Source organism: Schistosoma mansoni, chromosome W (assembly GCF_000237925.1).
Source record: "Schistosoma mansoni strain Puerto Rico chromosome W, complete genome".
Lineage (NCBI taxonomy): Eukaryota > Metazoa > Platyhelminthes > Trematoda > Strigeidida > Schistosomatidae > Schistosoma > Schistosoma mansoni.
Genome location: NC_031502.1, coordinates 24,851,273 through 24,873,480, shown reverse-complemented (window position 1 = coordinate 24,873,480; position 22,208 = coordinate 24,851,273). Strand labels below are relative to the sequence as shown.

At 36.5% G+C, this 22,208-nt stretch overlaps 2 protein-coding genes across 2 annotated transcripts in view; one reads left to right on the top strand and one right to left on the bottom strand.

The window, feature by feature from the left end:
- Positions 1-1,029: 1,029 nt before the first annotated feature.
- Smp_080040 (putative adhesion regulating molecule 1 (110 kD cell membrane glycoprotein)) lies at positions 1,030-11,899 on the top strand (the record flags this gene model as incomplete). Its single annotated transcript, XM_018789089.1, has 5 exons — positions 1,030-1,124; positions 4,307-4,397; positions 9,192-9,368; positions 10,728-10,821; positions 11,341-11,899. 5 exons carry the CDS (start codon positions 1,030-1,032, stop codon positions 11,553-11,555), a joined length of 672 nt encoding a protein of 223 aa, XP_018654567.1. The 3' UTR covers positions 11,556-11,899.
- Positions 11,900-19,834: 7,935 nt separating this feature from the next.
- The window catches only part of Smp_165250 (hypothetical protein), a gene marked incomplete at both ends in the record, with an annotated part of 5,249 nt that continues 2,875 nt past the window's right edge, over positions 19,835-22,208 (bottom strand). The window contains one exon of the mRNA XM_018789088.1: positions 19,835-19,930. Coding sequence (XP_018654566.1) covers positions 19,835-19,930 — 96 coding nt within the window. The remainder of the gene's footprint in view (positions 19,931-22,208) is intronic.

Sequence of the window (22,208 nt, the reverse complement as noted above, 5' to 3'; positions counted from 1 at the left end):
GTTGGTTGTTGCTCTTCATCCGTTGAGTTAGTGGTACTATAGATTGTCTTATTTCCTGTTACGTTTCCTCACTTATTCCGAAAGTTTTGAGTGATGACTCTAGTGCTGCGTAGAATTCTAGTTTTGAGGCATCGCTTGTATTGTAATTTAATCCTTTTCGGAGTAGCTGTTCTTCAAACACTTCACTTCTACCCGAAGTTTGTGCTGATGATGTCGTTCAGAAGGACGATGAAAGCTCCACGACCAAACCATCCAGCTCAGAGAACAAACCAACACCAATAGATATGTATTAAATCCGTTTCTACTAGGACCATATATTCCCATATGGGCCTACATATCACCTAGTCACAGTTATCAAGGCCAACTTATTTAATCTAGGACAATCATAGATGTATGCGTTCTGGATATTATTTCTGGACCTGATTAGTCAGGAATTTTGTCTGATTTTTCATTTTATTCATTAAACCCCTAAAGTCTATTTCCATCACATGAAGCCTAAAATTAAGCTTCCGGACAAAAGTGGCGTTATGAAGCAACAGCCTAGTCACTTTAATTACAGTATAACTTATACCAAGTACAGATATTTATTTTCGTCTTTGAGCCGCAATTCGTATGTCATAATTGTACCCAATGGCGTAAACTGAAGCCAAATCTGTATGCCTTCACCACATGAGGAGTTAGTTGATATGTGCAGACAGAAAACTATCTTTTGTACCAAATAAGTTATGCGCTCGTCAACTTCGATATACTATAACAGTCTCAATTACCTGTACTAAATGTCAGTGTCGTAGTTAAATCATTGCCGGATTGGAACTAAAGTCGTTGATTTACACTAACACTATGCTAACTGACAAGTCAAAGTATTATTTAGTCGGTTTTCTGGGCTTTTTAGGTGTATACTCAACAATTCATATTGTTTAGTTCCTGCTACTCAATTAAACTACGTATGTTTTTGTAATTTTTTTTGCAGACCATCTACTCAGGCAACTGCTGTGACAATCGGACGTCATTTAAATACGGGGCACCTAGATGATTCTAATGCCTCTACATCTATCATTGGGACTACTGCCGCCACACCATCTTCAGGAACTTCATCTACAGGTGGTGACGCTCTACGTCCGTCTGTAAGTTACGAAAAATTGTCTTAATTTACTGTACAGTAGCTCCTAGTTAAACCTTATTTGTTATTGACGTTTCGCGATTCTTTCGTAGTCATACTAAGGGGGGTTGTTTAATGTGTAAACTTTGCGCCTTTATTTTATAAACGTTCTTCCAGGTACACGTTAACTGGTCTGAATGAGCTGTTGTATAGCATTCTAAGTGTTCAAATTTGAGGACCATCTACGCTCTTAACCGTAGCTTCTTTTCGTTACAACTTGATTTCCTAACCAAACCTCGCACTTTTAATGATATTTCCCTAAGTCCTCAGGCACCAAACTGAAAGGCATCTAGGTGGGTCTTACACTGTCCCGATTCAGCTAACAGATAATGGCGACCGTCTGTTGCAACTATGCTCAGGTAACCTATTTTTATCAAGCACTAGCATTAGGAACAAGAAATAACGTGGTGACCTCACTATCGACTCAGCGAGGGACTCAAATAGACCACATTGCCTTCAGCCATCGTTCGAGAGGTTCGACAAAAAACCATTGTTCATTCTGGAGCAAATGTTGGACTCAGATTATACCCTGGTTGGAGCATGTATTTGTTTTCATCTTACTGGACGTAGAAAAGACAGCAAGAAAAACCCTTCGAGTTCGACTTAGTGATGAAAAAGTGAAGAAAATATTTCAGCAACAAATAGAGGAGTTAGTCAACTACGAAAGCGATACCCATCTCGAGGTAACTTGGCATGATATTCAAAGAGCTATGAAAACAGCAGTGATATCCACTAGTAACTTAAACCGAAAGGTTAAAAAATTTCGGTGGATTTCAACGGCGTCCACTTAATTGATAAAAACTCGAAAACTCATCCTATCTGGCTCTGGACACGACGAGGATCTGAAGCAGCTTAAATGTATTCTGATAAAAAGCCTACACAATGATCGTGAGTAGTGGTGGGTAGCGAACGCAGACGAGATGGAAAAGATGGCAGCGATAGGTAACAGTAGACGATTGTACAGACTTATAAAAGGAAACGTGTTAGAAATCCGGCTGCCAGTGGAACCATCTCAGGAAAGCTGGGACTATTACTCACTCTCGATTCATGAGATTAGACCGATGGGCAGGGCAGTTTAGAAAACAGTCCAACTGGCCTTGAGACACATTTCAGTTACTATCTGCAAGCAGCGTGAATGGGAAAATGATATAAGTTCTTTAACTTTTAGTGAGGTTGAAAAAGATATAAGCAACCTAAAGCGATAGGGAGCAGAAGTGCCTGGTGGACTAACTCCTGAGATTTTTTAAGAGTGATGTTCTAGTTTCAGTAGTTAGATTAGCTAAGATCGTAGCTAAAATCTAGAAACTGGACGTCATCCCATCTGACTGGTCTCGGTCTCTGATCATCCCTGTTTATAAGAAAGAATAAAACTTTTCTTATGATAGCTACGGAAGAATCAGTTTAACTGACGAAGTGTCTAACATACTAGCCTCAATAGTACTTCGACGTTTAACTAGAGCTCGTAAAGAGCAAACCCGAGGAAAGCAGTAGGGTTTCAGATGTGAATGTGGATGTGAAGACCAAGTACTCACCCCCCACAGCAGGTTCTGGAAAATGGACACGATTTTTGATGTCCAACTGCTATTGTATTCCTTGACCTTAAGGTGGGGTTCGACTCTTGATCGCGAGGTTCTGTGACACTTTTTCATTGAAAGGCATCCTAAAGAAGTACATTAACCTTGTACGGCCTCTATAATCGAATACTACTGGTCGAGTCAGAGCTTATGGGGAACTGTCAGAACTGGTTACCTCATGTGATATTCCTCAGGGTTTTCCGCTTTCTCTATTTTTATCTTTGTCGTAGACATGCTTCTAGAGAAGATAACACTTTCATTGTCTGACTTTTCATGGATTGATCTTCTACCAGGAGATTCACTTGTTGACTTGAAATACACAGATTATGTAATTGTGTTTGGTAAAGTTGCTGACAAATTGCAATCTTTTGACCACCTTGAGCAGCCGTGTAAGCATGCTTTGGTTGCGATTTCATCCCTTCAAATGCAAAGTGTCGCTTTATGATTGGCTTATGTTAGCACCTGGATTAACGATAGGGGGTGAAGTATTTGGACGCATCAACTGCCTCACTTATCTTGTGAGTTTCATCGGCCTTGGTGGTCTTTGTTTGACGAAATCTGTTCGTAGATTCAAAATGCTGGATTAACTTTTGTCAAATTGCCCCACTTGCGGCGTAGGCTAGATATCCGTCTGTTAAACAAAGGACATGTTCGCTGTGCAGCAGTTCTCTCCGTTCTGCTTCATGGATGTGAAACATGATCATTTAGGATAGAGGATATTCTTTGATTTCTAGCATTCGATCATAGGTGTCTCTGAAGCATTGCTCATATATTTTGGGACCATCGTGTTAGCAATGGCTGGGTTAGGAATAAGGTACTAGGTAGGGATGGCAAATAGAATAATGAGGTAGTAAATCATCAACTGAGGTTATTGGGACTTTTGTTACGTATGCATAACAACCTACCTCGACAGGAATGTTGTCTGGTGTAGTAGACTGGAAGAAAGCTAGGGGGGCCAAATCAAAACATCGGTTCATGACGTCGTTGACAGTTGGACTGAGTCATGTTAACAGGTGTAGACTACTTGGTTGAGCTCTGCGTGATTATGGTACCCAGTGATTACAGACTTTAGATGACATGGCTCATAACCGTTTTCATCCTGTCTTCCCCCCGAATTCTGAGCTTCTGAATTCTTCATGATATTTTTATTTCACTAGTTTATATTTTCTTGAATCGTATATTCGATGCATAGTCCTTTCAATCACCACTGATACTATAAGTACCTCTACCATTCTGGGACTTGGCTTTAACCAGGAAGTCTATTTGTATCAACACATCTCAGACCAGCAGTCGGTCACTGGGTGGACTAATGTAATATGTTGATTTGCTTGCCGTTAGCTTTTTACCAATGTATTATGCCATCCAGTATTAGGAAGTGTAGACAACACCTAGAGTATCTTACCGAAATTTATTGGCAAATTATCGTAAATCTGTGGTCCTTTTGTGTTCTGATTGCTACACACCCAAGTAGGTTAGTCAATGTATTTCGGTAATTGTCAATATACAAACGTTTTTGATAATTCAACTGATATCACTTTCTCATAACAGATATTTTCTCCATTCTTTCCTAAAGACAACCGATAAACGACTTGAAGCTGGGAAGATACAACTTCAGGACTTGCGAAATATTCTCTCATCAATTTCTACTGGAATACGAAGTTCATGTATGTAATTGTTTAAATTTTCAGATGAAAAACTTTACCAAACTTTTATACTACATAAAACTGGTTACCTTGAAATTTAGTTTAAAAAATATACATGGAATACTGTTACATAACTCACTCATACTTTCACCAAAAGTAAATATCAAAATCGTATGTATGCTGTCTTAACTACTCCGGATTATGGTTTTTTGTTAAGTCATCCTTGATCCCATAAGACGTGTCGTAAAACCGGATAATGAGATCAACCATTCAAATTATTTCGTCAACACGCGTCGACTACATGCCGGGTGGTAAAATTCCATAGCTCAGTAATATAGTGAACCCTATAAAAGTAATGTAGGTGTACATTAATTGGCTGGGGTCTTCGCGCTTATCTCTGTCAACGTTTAGAGACCCAAAGTAACATTGCTCAGAGTTCGCCTCAGGTTCATTGTTCAGGTGCATTCTCGTTTCATATCCCCTTGGATTTAGGTTTTAAAATTGTATTTTGCTTTTCTTTGTGAATACGTTCTCTCTTCCTGGATTATATTTTTGGTGTGTAATGCTTTCTGCTAGCACTGATACTGTTACTACTCCTAATACTTTGGAATTTGTCTTGATTTCGTTTCTCTGTGGATATATGGTGGTATAGCAAATTAAGCTGATGCACATATATGCTAGATTCCTCTGTTGCTTATGACTGACAGCTTATTTGATCATGTTTTATTTTGACCGAAATAATGCAATAATTATAGATTTATAATTGCAGAGATTGCTGACAAAATTATTGAAATTAATTGTTTACTTGAATATTCCTCGTTTTCATATATTGTGTTGATTTTTACATTAGAAAATCCATTTGTAGATTTATTGTCATTTACTAATATGGTCAGTAAATAATGTACATTGCATTGTGGTTAAGTCTACTGTTTCTAATTAACTTAAAGTCCCATGTAATAGTGCGTTTATTCAAGTTACCATCTATCGGCTCAGAAAGATAAAATTAACAAGAGGGATACCGAAGGAGTTGACACAATAACGTAATTAATGATAGTGTAGACAACTATGTATAAAAATATTGGAACTCAAGATCTAGGGATGAAAGAAAACAATGCATTTGCTCTGTTAAGACTGATTTTAACTTATTTTATCCAACATTTGCTATCACTGGTCTTGGTTATCGTACAGACCCCAGTCATGTGGTCTGAACGTATCAACAGGTCTCGATCCATGTCAATGATGTTATAAAGTGATGCTACGTTTCGGTCTGATCACCCCTAGATTTCATCCAAATCTCCATCGCGCGCATTGTAAACCTAACATTTTACAGCCAAAAAAGTTAAAGCTACACACAAGATGTCTTAAATTGGTATAACTTTTCCTGACTTTCACGATACATAAGCTATTCTCACCTGGCACACCACCATCAGTATTCATACAACCACCCAAATACAAAAACCTTTCGACTATATCTGGTGGTTCATCACAAAGAATGAGTGTAGGTACAAGCTCCTGCCAGTCTTTCAGAAGTACTTTGTGTTTATAAGATGCAAAACACTTGTATTTATACTAGCTGCCAACTAATGAAGTGGGATTTAGATGGCCTTATATCATCTAATAATAAAACAGTCTTACTCTCTTACTCAAGGTCGAAAGGTCTTTCTTCAGGAAACAAACTCACACCATCTTATACATCCTTCAGAGCTGTTTCCAGAATATTACCGTTGGCAATGTGGAGGAAGGATGGAAAGGTGGATTTGCATGTGTAAGCATAGCACTTAGTACAAGGGCAGAACAAACACTAATAGAGTGGGTCCCAATTAACAGTCGCTTAGGTGCTGTTCGACTAAATGGCCCTGTAAGAACTCGGAAGGATAGGGACACACATCGTTGCCTTTTCATCGCTTCTAATTATGCTTCCACTGACTGCAGCCATGATGAAGTGAAAGATGACTTTTACAGAAATCTCTCTGAACTTCTTCAAAAAGCTAAGCGCTCAGACATAGTACCCGTAGCGGGTGACTTTAATGCCCGATTAGGTAGCTTTAACCAAACAGAAAGATATTTAGTTGGGTATTTTAGTATTCCGGCTCAGCTAACAGATAATGGTGATCGTCTGTTGCGACTGTGCTCAGACAATCGCTTATTTTTAACAAACAATAATTTTAAGCATAAGGAGAGACATCGTCTAACATGGTGACCACCTGCACCATACCAACGATGGACTCAAATAGACCATATTTTCATCAGTCATCGTTGGAGAGGCTCAATAGAAGATTGTCGCTCGTACTGGAATACCTCTTTGGACTCTGATTATGCTTTAGTACGAGCGCGCATTTGTTTTTGCCTCATTGGACGCAGAAAAACTACACTAAGACCCATTAGAATTGAACTGAGTGACGTGAAAGCCAAAAGTAAGTTCCAAGAACAACTGAGTTCACATTTAGGCAGTTCCGTAAACGAGACTGACCCAGATGTTGCTTGGAAAGATATGCGAACAGCTGTGGAAACAGCAGTAACATCTATTAGTAATTTAAAGCAAAGGGTTCCAAGAAACCAATGGATTTCTTCTAAATCTATTGCACTGATGGATTCTCGTAAACTCATCCCATCAGGCTCTGAACACGACGAAGAGCCGAAACAAATCAAATGTAGGTTGACTAAAAGTCTAAGGAACTATCGTGAGCAGTGGTGGGTATTGAAAGCAAAAGAGATGGAAAAGGTAGCGGCTGTAGGTAACACAGGACATCTTTTCCGACTCATAAGAGAAACTGGAATTAAGAAGTCAAGTTTAGGTGAGACGATTTCGGAAAAAAGACGAAACTCTTATCTGCTCTCACAATGGCGCAGGTGTATACACTCTTCATCTTCCCTTAAACCGTGAGATTAAAATTGCTTCATATCTGTCTTTCTTCCTGTACTATATCCTTTTATACAATCTTTCATATATTACCACCATGAGATTAACTACTTCTATGAATTTGTTCATCTTGTTGTGCTAATGATGTATGTCAACTTGAACCGACACATATATGTGCTTGGTCCTACGCTGTAGCTGATTGATGGAAAGGTTGTGCAACCCTGCCTATCCCCATTGTTGGACCAGAGAAATGCATAGAAGTAGCCGAACACTTTCCTTCAGGTGTTTGCATATAAAGCCTTCGATATATTAATAAACCCAGACTTTTAGATTATTAATCTAAAGTCACAATCCTGTTCAACGAGTCAAAAGGAGCCCTACTATCAAGAAACAACGATCGTCGATCTGCGATAAGTTTGACGGTTGAAAATTCGATCAATACATCCATAATGTAATCGGAAATACGCTCACAGGTTTTGTATGACGGGTATAGCGGTTGCCAGTATTTTAAAACAGGGGGGAGCATACTGATACCCCAGTTACTGTTGCATAAGTCGCGAAGGCTTTTTTCAAAGATAGGGATGACGATCTCTTTATTATAAAATGATCAGACTCCTGTTTGCAAAATCTTTCCAATTAACGTAGTAAGTTTCTTGACCAGTGATTCGTCATTATCGTTGTAAAGGGCCACGGACAGGCTATTTGGATCAAGTGACTTGAAATGCTTCAAAAGCTCAGAAGTTCCTCTTAGATTGAACAACACTACCCTTTAACTCCATAATCTCTGAATAAGAGTTAGGAAAGAATCAAAAATTAGTAGTGGATACATTAAAATGATGCACAGTTATATAGTTATATAATATACCCTTGTGGGCTTCGGTAATTTTGCATTGGTTTTCAGGAGGACCAGGCACCACTCCCAGGCTTAATCCGAGCAGTACAGTTCAATCTTGTGGCGCAACCACACAGGTATCAAGCACTCTGGTGGACCATTCGCACCATTCATATACACATTCACATGTATAATTATTCCGATCAGTGATCGTGTAAATCAATTATGCACAGCATGAACAGGCCACCGTTGACCCATCCCGCTTACACAACAATCAAACTCATTACTGTTGGTAATGGCGACATGCCTTACAATGCTGCAATGACAATAGCCCTTGAGAACACTGAAAAGCAATCACCAGTATGAATGAAATCGGTTAACCATCAAACCAACCTTTCACTTGAACAGTCAGCAAAACTTGCCAAAGTAATGCCGAACCATCCACAATGTCAATAGCAAACCTCCAGTCTCACATAAGACCAGCTCTACATGGCAATATAGCTTATACTGCATACAACACATATGTAAGGTAGTCAGCGAAATAGCCGAGCCTGAAGCGTTAGGGCATAACAGACGCCTAAAACCCATTGGCTGGTGTCGGAATACTAATACAAGACCACCGAGATCATTTTTATCGCATTTACGAAATTTTCATTTTTCCGACTTTCCAGACCCTGAGTTAGGGGCAGTATCCCATTAAAATGGTGCGATTGATAATAATTTTTTACAATGTATTGATAATAAATTTCACTTAAGTTAAAACACTGGGAGGCTAATCTTACTAATGATCTTTTACCGTAGTTTGGTTTAATTTTATTACAGGGTCTATCTTGACTAGTTATGTGGTATTTGGTTTGGAGTGTTACAAGTTACAAATATATTTGCTGTTGTTAGTTTCTATCTTTACACATGTTAAATTAACTAGGAGTAAAATTTTATTGCACTTAGCCAGTACTTTTGCTTCTGGTTTCGGAAACTTAAATAGTAAATTATTAGTACCCATAAAATGAATTCATACGCGGTTGTTTTAATTGGTTTTCTAATTATTATTTTACATTACTCACAAAGTTATGTTGTTTAATCTTTGATAATGTTCTTATTGCTTATAGCAAATAATGCTAAGGTAGAATTAAATGACGTCTTAAACGTGGATAACTTACACTCACTTCTGAATAAGCCGGATATTCAAGAAAGATTGTTGCCTCATCTTCCTCCTCTGGATCCTGAATCGGCGAGTACAAATGACCTGGAAAATATTACTGCAAACATTCAGTCATCTCAATTCAAAACCACTTTAGAAGTAAGGGTTAAATATGCTTTAGTTTCAATAATAATTTTGTCGGTTATCAGTTCAGTTGACCAAGCACTTATTTCATAGCTTAATATTGATGAATATTTCAATTTAAATTACTCTTACTATTATAATTCCCAAGTAGTATCGAATTGATCTCATCATTTTAAATTAAAAAGGAAGTTATATTTTTGTTCAGTGAATATTCAATCACACACTTTCTGTCTCTATTTTTTTAAATTTCCTTTTAGACATTTGTTGGAACACTAGGTTGAATGCGAAGTTAAAAATATTTTATTAATTGTTGATCCATTGACAAAGTCTTTATATTTTTCGACCAACTTTTAAACGATCCTTATAAAGTGTAGATAAATATCACTGTTTTCATTGTTCTATATTTCTTAAAATTGTAATGACGATATGTTCCTGTAGCGCTTAAAAATACTTCATAGTTAATTGATGGACTATCTAGTGTACCGAATGTGTTCGCTTTCAAACATAATGGTTCAGTGCCATTATGTAGACTAATCTGATCGAGGTACTAGACTGTCAGGGATTATCACTCTCCTTCAAATCATAAATTTTGGCTCAAAACCAAGTACACCAATCTTTACAGCCTCAGTTATTGTCCCTTCATTTTTATTTTACTATTTCATTCGAGTTGAACTTTATTTCTCATGTTTATTTTTCACTCATTTCAATTCCTTAGCTTCTTATCTTATTAATTTCTTGTTATACTGATGTGAACTGTGACAATTAGAACCTGTACACTTGTCTAGGTTCTACTTATTATCAAAATACACCCTAGAAACTTGCTTAGACTGAAGGTTATTATCGTATTCTAAATTTCAGACAACTGATAGTCAATACATTTAATCCTACTTTGACTGTCCCTGAGTGGGAATCGACCAGTGTTTGGGACAGTTGATCAAAATATTCACTAAAATATCTGTCTTGGGCGTCCAATTATTGAGTTTAGTCAATCATTTGGTTTCTCTTTAGGATAGATACCCTCCATAGATTATTAGCTTAGCGTAAAGATACTCAAATTCATTACTTTGATTTTTAAACAATCTAATGAAGACTTGAGAACTACACTGACTTCAAATATCACTGAAAGTTTCACGTCTATTTACATAATACACAAAATCCTTTACATTGGTTTTTTTCGCTTATAGCACGAACTGTCTTGAAACTTTGGTTAAAAGTTTAAAGTATCTACACCTTTATTTAAGGAATTACTTAATTTACGATAGATCTAGTTATATTTTATTGCATCTATCACTGTGCACTTTTGTTAAGTTTTCACTCCCTTTTTACTCGTTTTTGTTACTTAACTAGCTTCCTCACTGTATTCGTCTTTTGTAGTCCTTCTCAGATGCTTTTCGAACAGGTGAACTTGCCCCGGTTTTGGCTCAATTCAATTTAGGTATGAAAGCTGATGAAGCTGCAAGACGAGGTGGTAAGCCTGTTAAATCGTTTTTCTTACTTAAACAAGTGGTCTATGATAATGTAATTTTTCTGTATGTATTGTTTTATACCTAAACAGCCCTATTTACTTTCGTCCATCTCTCTTTGTAATTAGTTAGGTATAATGTCAGTTCAGCAAACTATACTAAACTATCAATTCAATTAACTATTTAGTGTGTTCTGTTAATTCAAAGATAGTTGATTGAAGTAAAACTAATTGTCAAATAAAAGCTATTACAGTTTATTATCTTTGGGAAATTGTCGAGGTTTAACTTTTGATTCCAAACTTTTAGAGAGTTGTTTTAAACCTCACTCGACTCATCGATTATCGGGTTGGCAATATATGTCGTAAAATTTCGCACGAGAAATGTCAATCACATGGAAGCGCATGTATTCACAACATGTTTTTAAATCTCAGCTGCATGCTAAATTGAAGGAGACATTTCTCGGGATGATCTGTTCTATGATTGCAAGTTGGATGACTAATAGTTAATTTTAATTCCGATTTCAGACCTTGTGGCGTTTTCAAATGCACTCCAAGGAACAACGATTGATACAACCTCTCAACCCTCAAATAACAGCGGTTCAAATGTCTCCCAAAGTGTGACTTCTCAGGAATCATCGAAAGACAAGTCAGACAATAAAAAGGAAGGGAAAACTACTGGAGATGCTAAAGCTGATAAAAAGGATGAATCATTTGATGACAATAAAATGGACACAGATTGACCAGTGTCAAAGCTGTATTAGCTAAAACTTTATTACATATATTCATTACATTGAGTTAAACCGACTGGTTGTGGTTGATTAAATATATATATATATATATATATATAGCAAGAATATTTTGGCATGCTTACACTGACGAACAAAAACTCATTTAACCCTATGACTTGCAGATTTGCTCTTCGACGTTTGTTTCTGCGTATGTATTCAGAGCATCCATGAATTTTCCCGTCTTTTTCTTTTTACAATATTTACAAAATTAGTTTTTGAATAAAAATAAAATCGAAGGCTAATGTCTGTAACTTGCTTGTTTTATCTCTACTACTGATAATAATAATAATAACATTAAAAAATCCAGTGCTCTGTCTCATCAATCCAATTATTTCTTTATATTGTTTATTTTCTACTGCGTGATGCTTGTTTGCATTCAAGATAAGGAATATCACCAACTAGAACAAGGTGTTATAGGGGTCTTAGTGAACATTTGAATGGACCATCTCAGATATTTTAGTCAATTGTCATTCAGAGACAATTTAAGTAGAGTCTAAATGCTGTTTACATTTATCGAAAATTTAAGCGTGAGCGAATTTGTGGGTTGTGTCACCTCCAACCGTCTTGCGACAAAAATTCGTTTGCTATTAGACTGAATAATAAGTAATCTCAATTTTGGTATGTTTTAGTAGTTGTTTTCCGGAAACAACATTGAGTAGGTATGTATACTCCGTTGCTATGTTCCCTCTAATGGAACTAATACTGTGTTTACTAGGTAGGAAGCCCTCAGTTATAATCTTAATTGTACATTTGCACTAAACATTGCTGAAGCAGACGGTTTTCGTGTAATACTATATTTCACCGGAGATTAGACTATTGTACAGAAATATAACTATAATGGAGTTTCATTGAAATCATGGACCGATCTAAGTTGGGCAATCATTGAAAACCTGGAAACAATAGACGGTCGTTTCGTCCAAATATAGGACTCTTCGACTGCACGTCTAAGACCTCGCAAGTGGTAATCGAATCCAGAACCCTCGGTCTCGCACGCGAGCACCTAACACGTACTTCCTATTGAAATACGTATTAATGACATTTGGAAAAAAATGAGAGCTCCACAACCCATCCGTCCAGCTGAGAGATAGCGACAACTCTAACATCCTCCTGAGCTACAAATATTCTCCATCATCTTAAAATTAGACCATACATTTAGCGTTTTATAATGTCGAAAATCAGTCATTTGGATTTTGCCCACATTTCGTTATGTTAACATTCAAAGCAATTGGGAAAACTGAACTGCACTCTTGACTACTTCGCTTAGGTTTATGTAATGTAAATCGATTGATAAATATTAGTACAAGGAAGCACCAGATACATATGCGCCGCACAAATCTCATTTGATTTGTGTGAGGGCTGGGATACTGCCCAGGTTTTATTTTATTTATTTGTTTAAACACATAAATATTGGTACAAAGGGGCACCAGATGTATATGCGCCGCACAAATCAAATGAGATTTGTGCGACGACTGTGATATTGACCAGGTGTCTAGACTGAAGCAGGTGGTTTTCTTAGAGGGACACCCGGAGCCTTTGACCTAAAGGTCTGATCCACAAGGCAGTGGAGCATCGTAAGGAGATGCAATCCCATGGTAGCCGGTGACCAACAACAGGTCCATATACCATTTGTTCCCTCAGGATACTGGAGCCCATGTGCACCATTGGTTTGGAATCAGGGTTTTCCAACTCCCCTAGGTGGACTCGCAGTGTCCACCAACCCGGTTAAAGCGCCGGACATTCGCTTTTCGTCCTCTCAATTTCGTGAACAACACCCCCGCCACGAGAAGGCAGTGAGTAGGAGTTCGCTGACAGAGGCTATATACGCGTGGCCATGTGAGAGTATTTCGAGAGAGAGAGAGAGCGGACTCTCCCCACTCTCGGCCGTACCAGGGCGTTTGGGGGCAAAAAAAACAGATATTAAGTATTTTGTGTAGGCGATTGTTCATGAATATTTGTATTTTTTGATGATGGTTATAAAAAATGCCCAAGTTTCAGCTTCGTACAGTAGAACTATATTGACGTTTGTACTGAAAATTCTGACTTTAATGTTGGCTGATATTTGTTTTGCGTTCCATATATTCTTCACTTGTAGGAATGCTGGCCTTGCTTTGCCAAACCTTGTCTTTACATCTGCATCAGATACTCCTTGTTTATCGGTGATGCTGCCCAGGTATGTGAAAGTTCCCACCTAATCCACAGCCTCTATCAAATGTGATTGAGTTCGTGTTCTCTTTGTTGTATTTTAGGAGATTGCTTTTTCTTTTGTGGATGTTGAAACCTACTGATTCAGAGGCTGGTGCTACACCGGCTGTCTTCACCTACATTTGTTGCTGTGTATAGGGTAGAAGAGCTAGGTCATTTGCAAAGTCCAAATCATCTGGAGGCATCCGAAATGTCCTTTGTATTCCGTGCTTCCCCTCGAATTCGGAGGTATTCATAATCCAGTCAAACACCAGAAAAAAAGAGGGAGAATAAATAGTTTTATCTGACACCGGTTTTGACTTGAAATGCAGCTGTCCACCATGCACAGCTTTGCAGTGTAGTCCGTCGTACGAATTCCATATGATGTTGACGATCTTCTCAGGTACACCATGGTGTCGAAAAACGTTCCATAGGGTTCTCCTATCCACTTTGTCAAGCGCTTTATCAGGGATGCTGATGTATAGTGACGATTTCAGTTCAATTGATTGTGCGACGATGATCTGTAGTCTCTCAGTTCAGGCTGTGAACGACTGATCCTTACGGAATCGGGCGTCTACTGAATCTTTTATTCGCTTCAACAACACTCTGTTGAAAACTTTTCCTGGTACTGATGGTTGTGTGATGCTTCTGTAGTTTTTCACATTTACTCAGATCTCCTTTCTTTGGTATCTTGATGAGGTATCCTTCTTTCCAGTCTGTCGGTGGCACTTGTTCTCCCTCACAAATCTTCCTGACTAGAATGTGAAGCATGATTGCAGTTGCTTCTATGTCTGACTTCAGAGCTTCAGCTGGTATATTGTCAGGTGCTACAGCTTTCCCATTGTTGATTTGTCTGATGGACATCTTGATTTTGATTGTTGGTAGAGTGACATCTATAAGAAGGTCTGTGTGTGTTGCTTCGATGTCCGGTGGGTTCAGTGGATCTAGTCTACTCAAGAGTTATTCGAAGAGCTCTACCCACCTGTTCCTTTGTTCTTGAATCTCAGCAACTGTGTTGCTTTCTCTGTTCTTGTTCAACTGTCGTTAACTGATTTCTTGTTCTTCCTTTCTTGAATCTTCCCCAGGGTGTCGATAGGAATCCATTCCTTATGTTGATGCTTCTTGTGGCCCAGAACCGCTTGACACATTGAAGTTAGTGCTTCATTGGTCGCTTGCCAGTTGTTCTCTATGGTAGTATCCTATTCTTTGAGTAGAGTTTGTAGGACTTGGAATCTGTTTCTGAGAGCTATCTTGAATTCTCTGAGTTTGTTGGCACTTCTCAGGAAGGCTGTTTTCTCAGTTGTCCAGTGTTTCTTAGCTGTCACCAGATAGGTAGTGATCTGGATCTATATCAACTCATCTCTTTGTTTTTATGTCTTCCATGTGACTTCTGGACATTTTATTGGTGCAGATGTGATTGATCTGATTATCCGTAGGGTACTGCGACGAATACTATGTAGCTTTATGTATATGTTTGTAGGGGGGGGGAAGTGGTGTCTCCTATAACCATTTTGTTGAAAGCACATTGATTTGCAAATATTTCACAATTTTCGTTACTTTCTCCCAGTTCATGTTGTTCAAGGATATCTTCGTATCCGGTGTTGTCCATTTCGACCTTGACGTTTAGGTCTTCCATCAGGAAGGTCAGGTCCCTTCTTGAGCACTCCTCTACGATTAACCACGGCCTCACAAAATGATGTTTATCATCTTCGCTGCCATAATTGGTGGGTGAATAGCATTAGATGGCATCCATTATGATCCCTTTCTTCTTTTTTTTCTAAGAATGCTTTGGTAATTCTAGATCTATGAGATCCCTACCCTAATAGCACTGTCCGCGCTGTGGGGAGCATCAGCTTGATTCCTTGTGTGTGCGAGGCATTTTCTTTATAACCAGAATACATCAGCACCTTTCCCGAAGTCAGGTTTTTCTGTCCAGATTGCGTCCAATGGGTTTCACTTATTCCAAGCATCGCCAGGTCGTATCTTCTCACTTACTCAACTATTAGACTGGCTTACCCAGTCTCCCACATTTTCCAGACATTCCATGTGTCTGCATTAATCGTTGCTCTGGTTGTTAGAAGGAACATCGGCCTCGTATTGTCTACAAGTTGGTGTTTCACAAGGTTATTTAAGCACTAAGCTATGGAAATAATTTGTTGGAATAATTAGAAATTTAAGATTTATTATTTGAAAAGTAATATGAATCTCACCTGATGTATCGCGCCATTTATCACGTCTCAATATATAACCTTACTCTGTTATTGTTGTGTCCCTTCAGTTTACTACAAGACTGTAGCATGTATATTTTCCATCTAGTCCGATGCTTGGTTATTGCTATTGTTTCTCAATTTTTTGGGGGAATTATATTCTTTAGATCAGTTGAAAAATTCTGATTGTAAGCAGTTCTAAACTATTATCACTCGATCTATGGACTAATACATTTAGAAATTTTTTGACACAACGCTTCCTCAGTTTGTATGCTTTACGAAGATAATTCCTGTTTAATTTGATTGATTCTACTCTACTTTGTAGGTTAGAGAAATAAAGATAGCTAAGGACTTACTCTTACGAGTAATTTAAAACTAAGGAGGAATGACTGTTCATCCCTTCTTTATTTCTCAACAGCTTTTCTAATGATGCCATTTTAGCATATCCAGTTACATTTTAGCCATAATTTGAATAATTTCCTTTGTTTCGCATTTTTTTGGAGGAAATAAACTGTGGTTTTCCAATTGGTTCGTCATCATAGCTGCCCTTGAATGAAAGATCGTCAAACGGATTTGAACGTCCTCAATATGTCACATTTTCAAACAATAGTCTCATAGATTCACTAGAAATATTTTATAAAATCAATAATTCATACCTAGATTCCATTGCATCTGTGAAAACCTGTAGACTTGGTAAGCCAAATGGTTTATTCATAGTAATTAACTGTTTTAATAAATTACAACTATTGAAAAAATGTTACTTCAAACCGAATGATTTTTCAGCAGTTAAAAAAATCAAACGAACCCACTTGTTAAAAACCATTAATGAAGAGTTTGAAAGTACAAAACTTAGCTCCCCCATTCAATAAACGCGTAGGATCATTTCGAAATGCAGATATCCCCTGCATCTTACATAGTGGTCCGTTTATAAATGATTCTGAAATCAACTCTAACTTTTCCAGTAGTATTTTTGCGATCAATAATGCACTAGAAAACTTTGGGTCAGACGTCAAACACATGACCCTTAACTTTATGCAATCTATCTATTTCACGTCTTCAAATTAGTAAAGCCATAACCTCTTAAGATTTCAAAAAGTCTTCGACACAGTTAACAACCAGCTTCTTATAAGCAAATTCATATCTTGTGGGATCAGAGATCTCTTGCTTAAGTGGGTTTCTTCTCTTCTCAGTCGTTGATAGCAAGTAGTTAAAATAAGCTCTTTGTCGGACGCTCTTCTGGTCACAGTTTTGGTAACACAAAGTAGTGTCTTAGGTTGTTTGCTGTTTATAGCTTATGTAAACTATATCTGTAATTGCTTCAGCATCGATAAACCTTTTCTACACACAGATGATCTTATGGTTGTGTATTCATTTCCTTCTCAGCCTAGCCATATGCGAAACTATCAGTATGGAGTTCATTAGGGCGGCCTAATAATGCTCTGAAGGGAATCTCGAACTAAGAGCTGTTAAATGAAGGTGGATTCATCCTGACAGTTGATGCATCAATTTCGACTTCACCATAAATGGTTAGGTGCTATCCAGGTTTCACTGTGGTGGATTTAGGAGTAAGAAACTCCCACGTAGACCTCAAAGTTTTTCTAACTTCTAGGTTGTATACTAAGTAATTTCCATAGCAATGACTCGCGTATTTAGATTTAAAAAGTATGCGTCCGGCCAGTCCTCGAATATTGTACCTTTTATTCTGAGTAGTGTTTGCATTAAGGATTATCTCAGGTTGGAATCTATCCAGCAACGTCATGCACTTCAGATTCTTGGGAGTAATTGCACCCTTGCATTACGGATCCAGTTACATTAAGCTAGGAATTGATTTTTTATGGAAGTGGTGACAAACTAAATCTAATCTTTTATATCCACTGATGCAACACAATATGAAGAATCACGGAGTTATGGCACTCGTAACTATCAAAATTAGAATTGTCTCATCTTAAATCGACTCCGTCAAAATGAGTTAGTTTGCAATTAAAGTTCGGGATTAGGGAATATTTTACCACGGTCTGTCCGTAAAACTAAATCACTGACGTCGTTTGTACGCTACATTGATCATTACCTCTGCTCTGAAGTAGCCTTAAAATGTTTACACCAGTGACCATATCTCACTCCACTGGTGAAAGCATGCGGACATTAAACGTTTGATCATCACTAATACTAAGTAGACTTATCAAGCTTCCTTTCTTGTTGATATTTTATCCATTACTGTCTAATTTGATCAGTTTAAACAAAATTTATTCAAAGCAGTAGGTCACAAAAGAACCAACCATAATGACGACAAACCTATCACAGTAATTTTAGCTGTTTTTGTTCAATGTCTTCTGTTCTCATTTTGTGCTCCATAGTCCAAATAGTTATGAGCGCGCTGTAATGGTATTAGAATCTCTCTTTAACATGCTATTCAATATGATGTCCCATACTACGTACTGAGTAAATGATGGTTCCCAACTGTTGCTACACATTGTTATAATTCTTGTAACAAATGTGCCTTAAAATCAACTTATGAACATTGCTTTTTCAAGTAATTTACGCTTATGTTTTTATTCTTTACATGTTATATCCCTTCATGTATCAACTTGATCATCCCTATAAACCGAGGTGCCTTCTCTAATTATTTTGAGAATATAACTTATTTATTGTGATTTTTATGTCACCTATGTTAATAAGTTGTCTTTACCATTATATTATGTGAAAACTGTTAGTTTAAAGCCAGAAGTTTCATCCTGTTTTTGTTGGGCATTTCGGTACTACCAAATGATTAGTTAACAGCTGAACCAATTGAATATTTCAGCATTCAGTGGCTATATACTTTCTTAATAAAACCATTTCATAAAAACGCTACAAAGGTTGTTTAATTGAATTAAAAAGAGATCTAAGCTTTTTCTTGCATATTTATGGTAAACATCATAGACTAGATACTATTAGTTCCTAAAAGATCACTTCCATTGTTAGCTGATGGTCTATTCGGACTAGTGACACAGTTGAAATACATTTTCAGTATCCTCATGATAGCTTATCATAATAGAGGGTGGAACCTTATCTCAACCTAATTCAACTGGTAAGGTAACTGAATATAATTTGTTAAAATATAGTGTAGCTGATCAAAATAATCTACTTTTTTCCATGTGCTATCGACTTATGGAAGTCTCATACAAGTTACTTTTAAGATTTGTAATAAACCTTTCAGAGTTCGCATTCAAATACTTGAATTCATAAATCACAGATCGAACGTTGTTATATATACATGATTAGTGTGTTTCAAAACAAGAGATACATTTAAAGGTTCAGACCTTACTGTGGAATTATTCAAATCATTCATTTTAAACACTGATTATCAGAGAACATATTACATTTTATTACTTGTCATTGCAAAAAGAAAAGAGAACACTATAACCAAAAGAATAAAAACAAACATGATCATTTGATTATTGATAATAGAATAATCACAAAAGTTCTAACAAGTTCATTGTTTAACTGGGTGACTGACTTAGTTCAGGGATGATTATAATATTATATGTAATTTATGTTTCTGTAACAAATAACTCATTTTAATGAATATGAAAAGACTTTGATTCATTTACGAGTTTTGATAAGACAACAAAATCGGCAATTTCAAATCAAATGTTACTTTCATACTGATTAAATCTGGCGAGTTAAATTGACGAAAGTTATTTGATTTCTCCAAAACTGCACAAATCTATTCAATGTACAACAGAAACAGAAAAAAACCGAGGGAGCATTATTCTTCATCCACCTGATATTTTGAACTGCTTTGTTTTTCTTTCATTGGAAGGGGTTAATTAACAGCTTTTTTATAAACATATAGTGTTTCCGTTATATTTCTGAAGAATTGCTGAAGTTTGACGGAGATGGAAAATTCGGTTCTAGTGGATTCATTAAATTTATTGATTGTTCGTGAGTTGTTGAGTTCTGACGTGAAAAGAAAATAATATTAGATTTATAATTTCAAAGAAGTGACTTTTTTCAGGGGAGAACAAACAAAAGAGTGTTTTAAGGAACTACCAATTAGCCATTGTCCCCTTATTACTTGATTAATCTTGCAGCATCCACTATGGTGATAGACTTAGATCACTGAAAGCTCCCGTAAGATATCACTATAATTTATGGAAAGTTGATAATTTTAATTCTGTGGCTATACAAAATAAAGTTACGATACTTATAGGGTTTTCTTTAAAAAAATCTAAAGTGATAGCAGATGAAGGATGCAACTTCAACGACATAAAAATTGAAATATATTCGTTGAATATTGATGGGAAGGAGTCGGTATTCCATCCGCAACAGGACTACATAAAAACATCACGTAAATGTCGTCTATCAAACGTACTACTGATATTATGTGGAGACAACTAAATTTCTTAAGCTTATCATTAATTCAATTCAATTTTATCCATTGAGTAGACGGTTATATTTTACTATAAGTTGTTCGTTTCATACTCTACTCTCTGCTTTTGACTGGGATTGAAAATAGTACTCCATCAATTTTATCTTTGTTCTAACTCATAGTTAGAATATGCATAAATGATATCTAAAAACCACTGACAAGCTGTTTCTTTATGGATGAGTGATTTTTCACAACATAGCTGAGGTTCTGTAACTTTTTCTATTGGAAACCTGTTAAGCGTAACTGTAGACTTTTGGGAAAATATTCATTATTAAATAGTATAAGACGTTGGAGACCATATCGTCACAATCGATTGTTTAGTTGATTATTATCTTGATCAGTTTATCTAGAATCCATTCTAGTGTATTATTAGCTAAGTGTGTTACTAGTGTGGAAATGTAAAATAAGTTCGTATATACTGCACATATTGCGCAATAGTTTGAAATGTCCTTATTAATGGTAGTGTTAGTCACTATTCAATTCGATTTAAAACAAACAACGAAAATTCCTATTTATGGTCTGATAAATAACAATAGGGATTAAACTAGAATATTCTAAACATTCACCTATGAATTATTTTTGTCCATGAAATAGTCAAACGGAAGAAATGTCGAATTCACATAGCTTTATACTAGAGCAAATTGCGAAGCAGTTTAATAAGATTTTAATGTTGCGATGAAAACAGAAAAAGAACTTTTAACTTGTGACCGACAGTGTACACATCAATAAAGATGACCATGAAAAGTTTAGAATATCTTTTTCTGAATCCACAATTTCGTTTTGGTGCATCAGTTCGATTATGATTGGAGGATGATAATGATGAATTCAGTTTTCTTGCTGCCCAGTAAACAGAATATTTGAATCTTGCTATATATGTGTTTTTCTTGTAGACAAGAACAGATAGGGATGTAAGGATTCTTCGATTATGAGTGTATACCCAGTAACTCATTTAGCCTATCTAATTTTTCATACACATAAGAACATTGAGCAGTTTTGGAAAATTCATAAACACAACAGTTCAACTTAAAATAAGTCTTTACTGTTATTCGATACTATAGGTGAGTATTCTATACCCGTTCCAAATATCTGCAGCTACTCATCTGGAATTCATTTTCTACATCTATATATGGTGAATATGGGCAATTCAATGGGTAGCTGAAATCATCTTTATTACTGAGATTATGGAACTCTTGTCCCTTCAGTCTAGTGAACAGTTTCATTACAGCTAATCTAATACATGTACGATTGAAATGAGAGCTTCATGTAACTACTAATTCTACACTTCTGATGACCTTAACAAAAGATAAATGTGAAAGCCACTAAAAAGATAATCACTGATTTTCAAATTTGTCGTTTTAAGGCTGTTAGACACAAAACTATTTCAAAATGTTTACATTACATTTTCCAACAATATCATGGTCATGAACTTTGTTCAAATTTCGTATATAAAATGTTTACTTTTTTGGTAATTTAACTATGTCACATAGTAAACTATATGATAGTGAGAAGCAGTGTTCATCTAAACACAGAAAGGCTGTAATAATCATTTTGGTGATAATTCATCTACCAAATCATTTTTGCTACAGTGGGGGAGGTAATGAAACTATGATCATGTTTATGAATATACCAGAAGATATTAAATTGAATATCATATTCATATTTACCAGAGGAATATATTTTTTGGGAGGGGGTTTTGTAGAGATTTTAGTAATTTTATATAGTCGAAATCATGAATCAATTTAAGCTAATAAAAAAAAGAAAAAAAGCAGAAGAACTCCAAGAGATAGGAACTCAGCTCATGTGCGC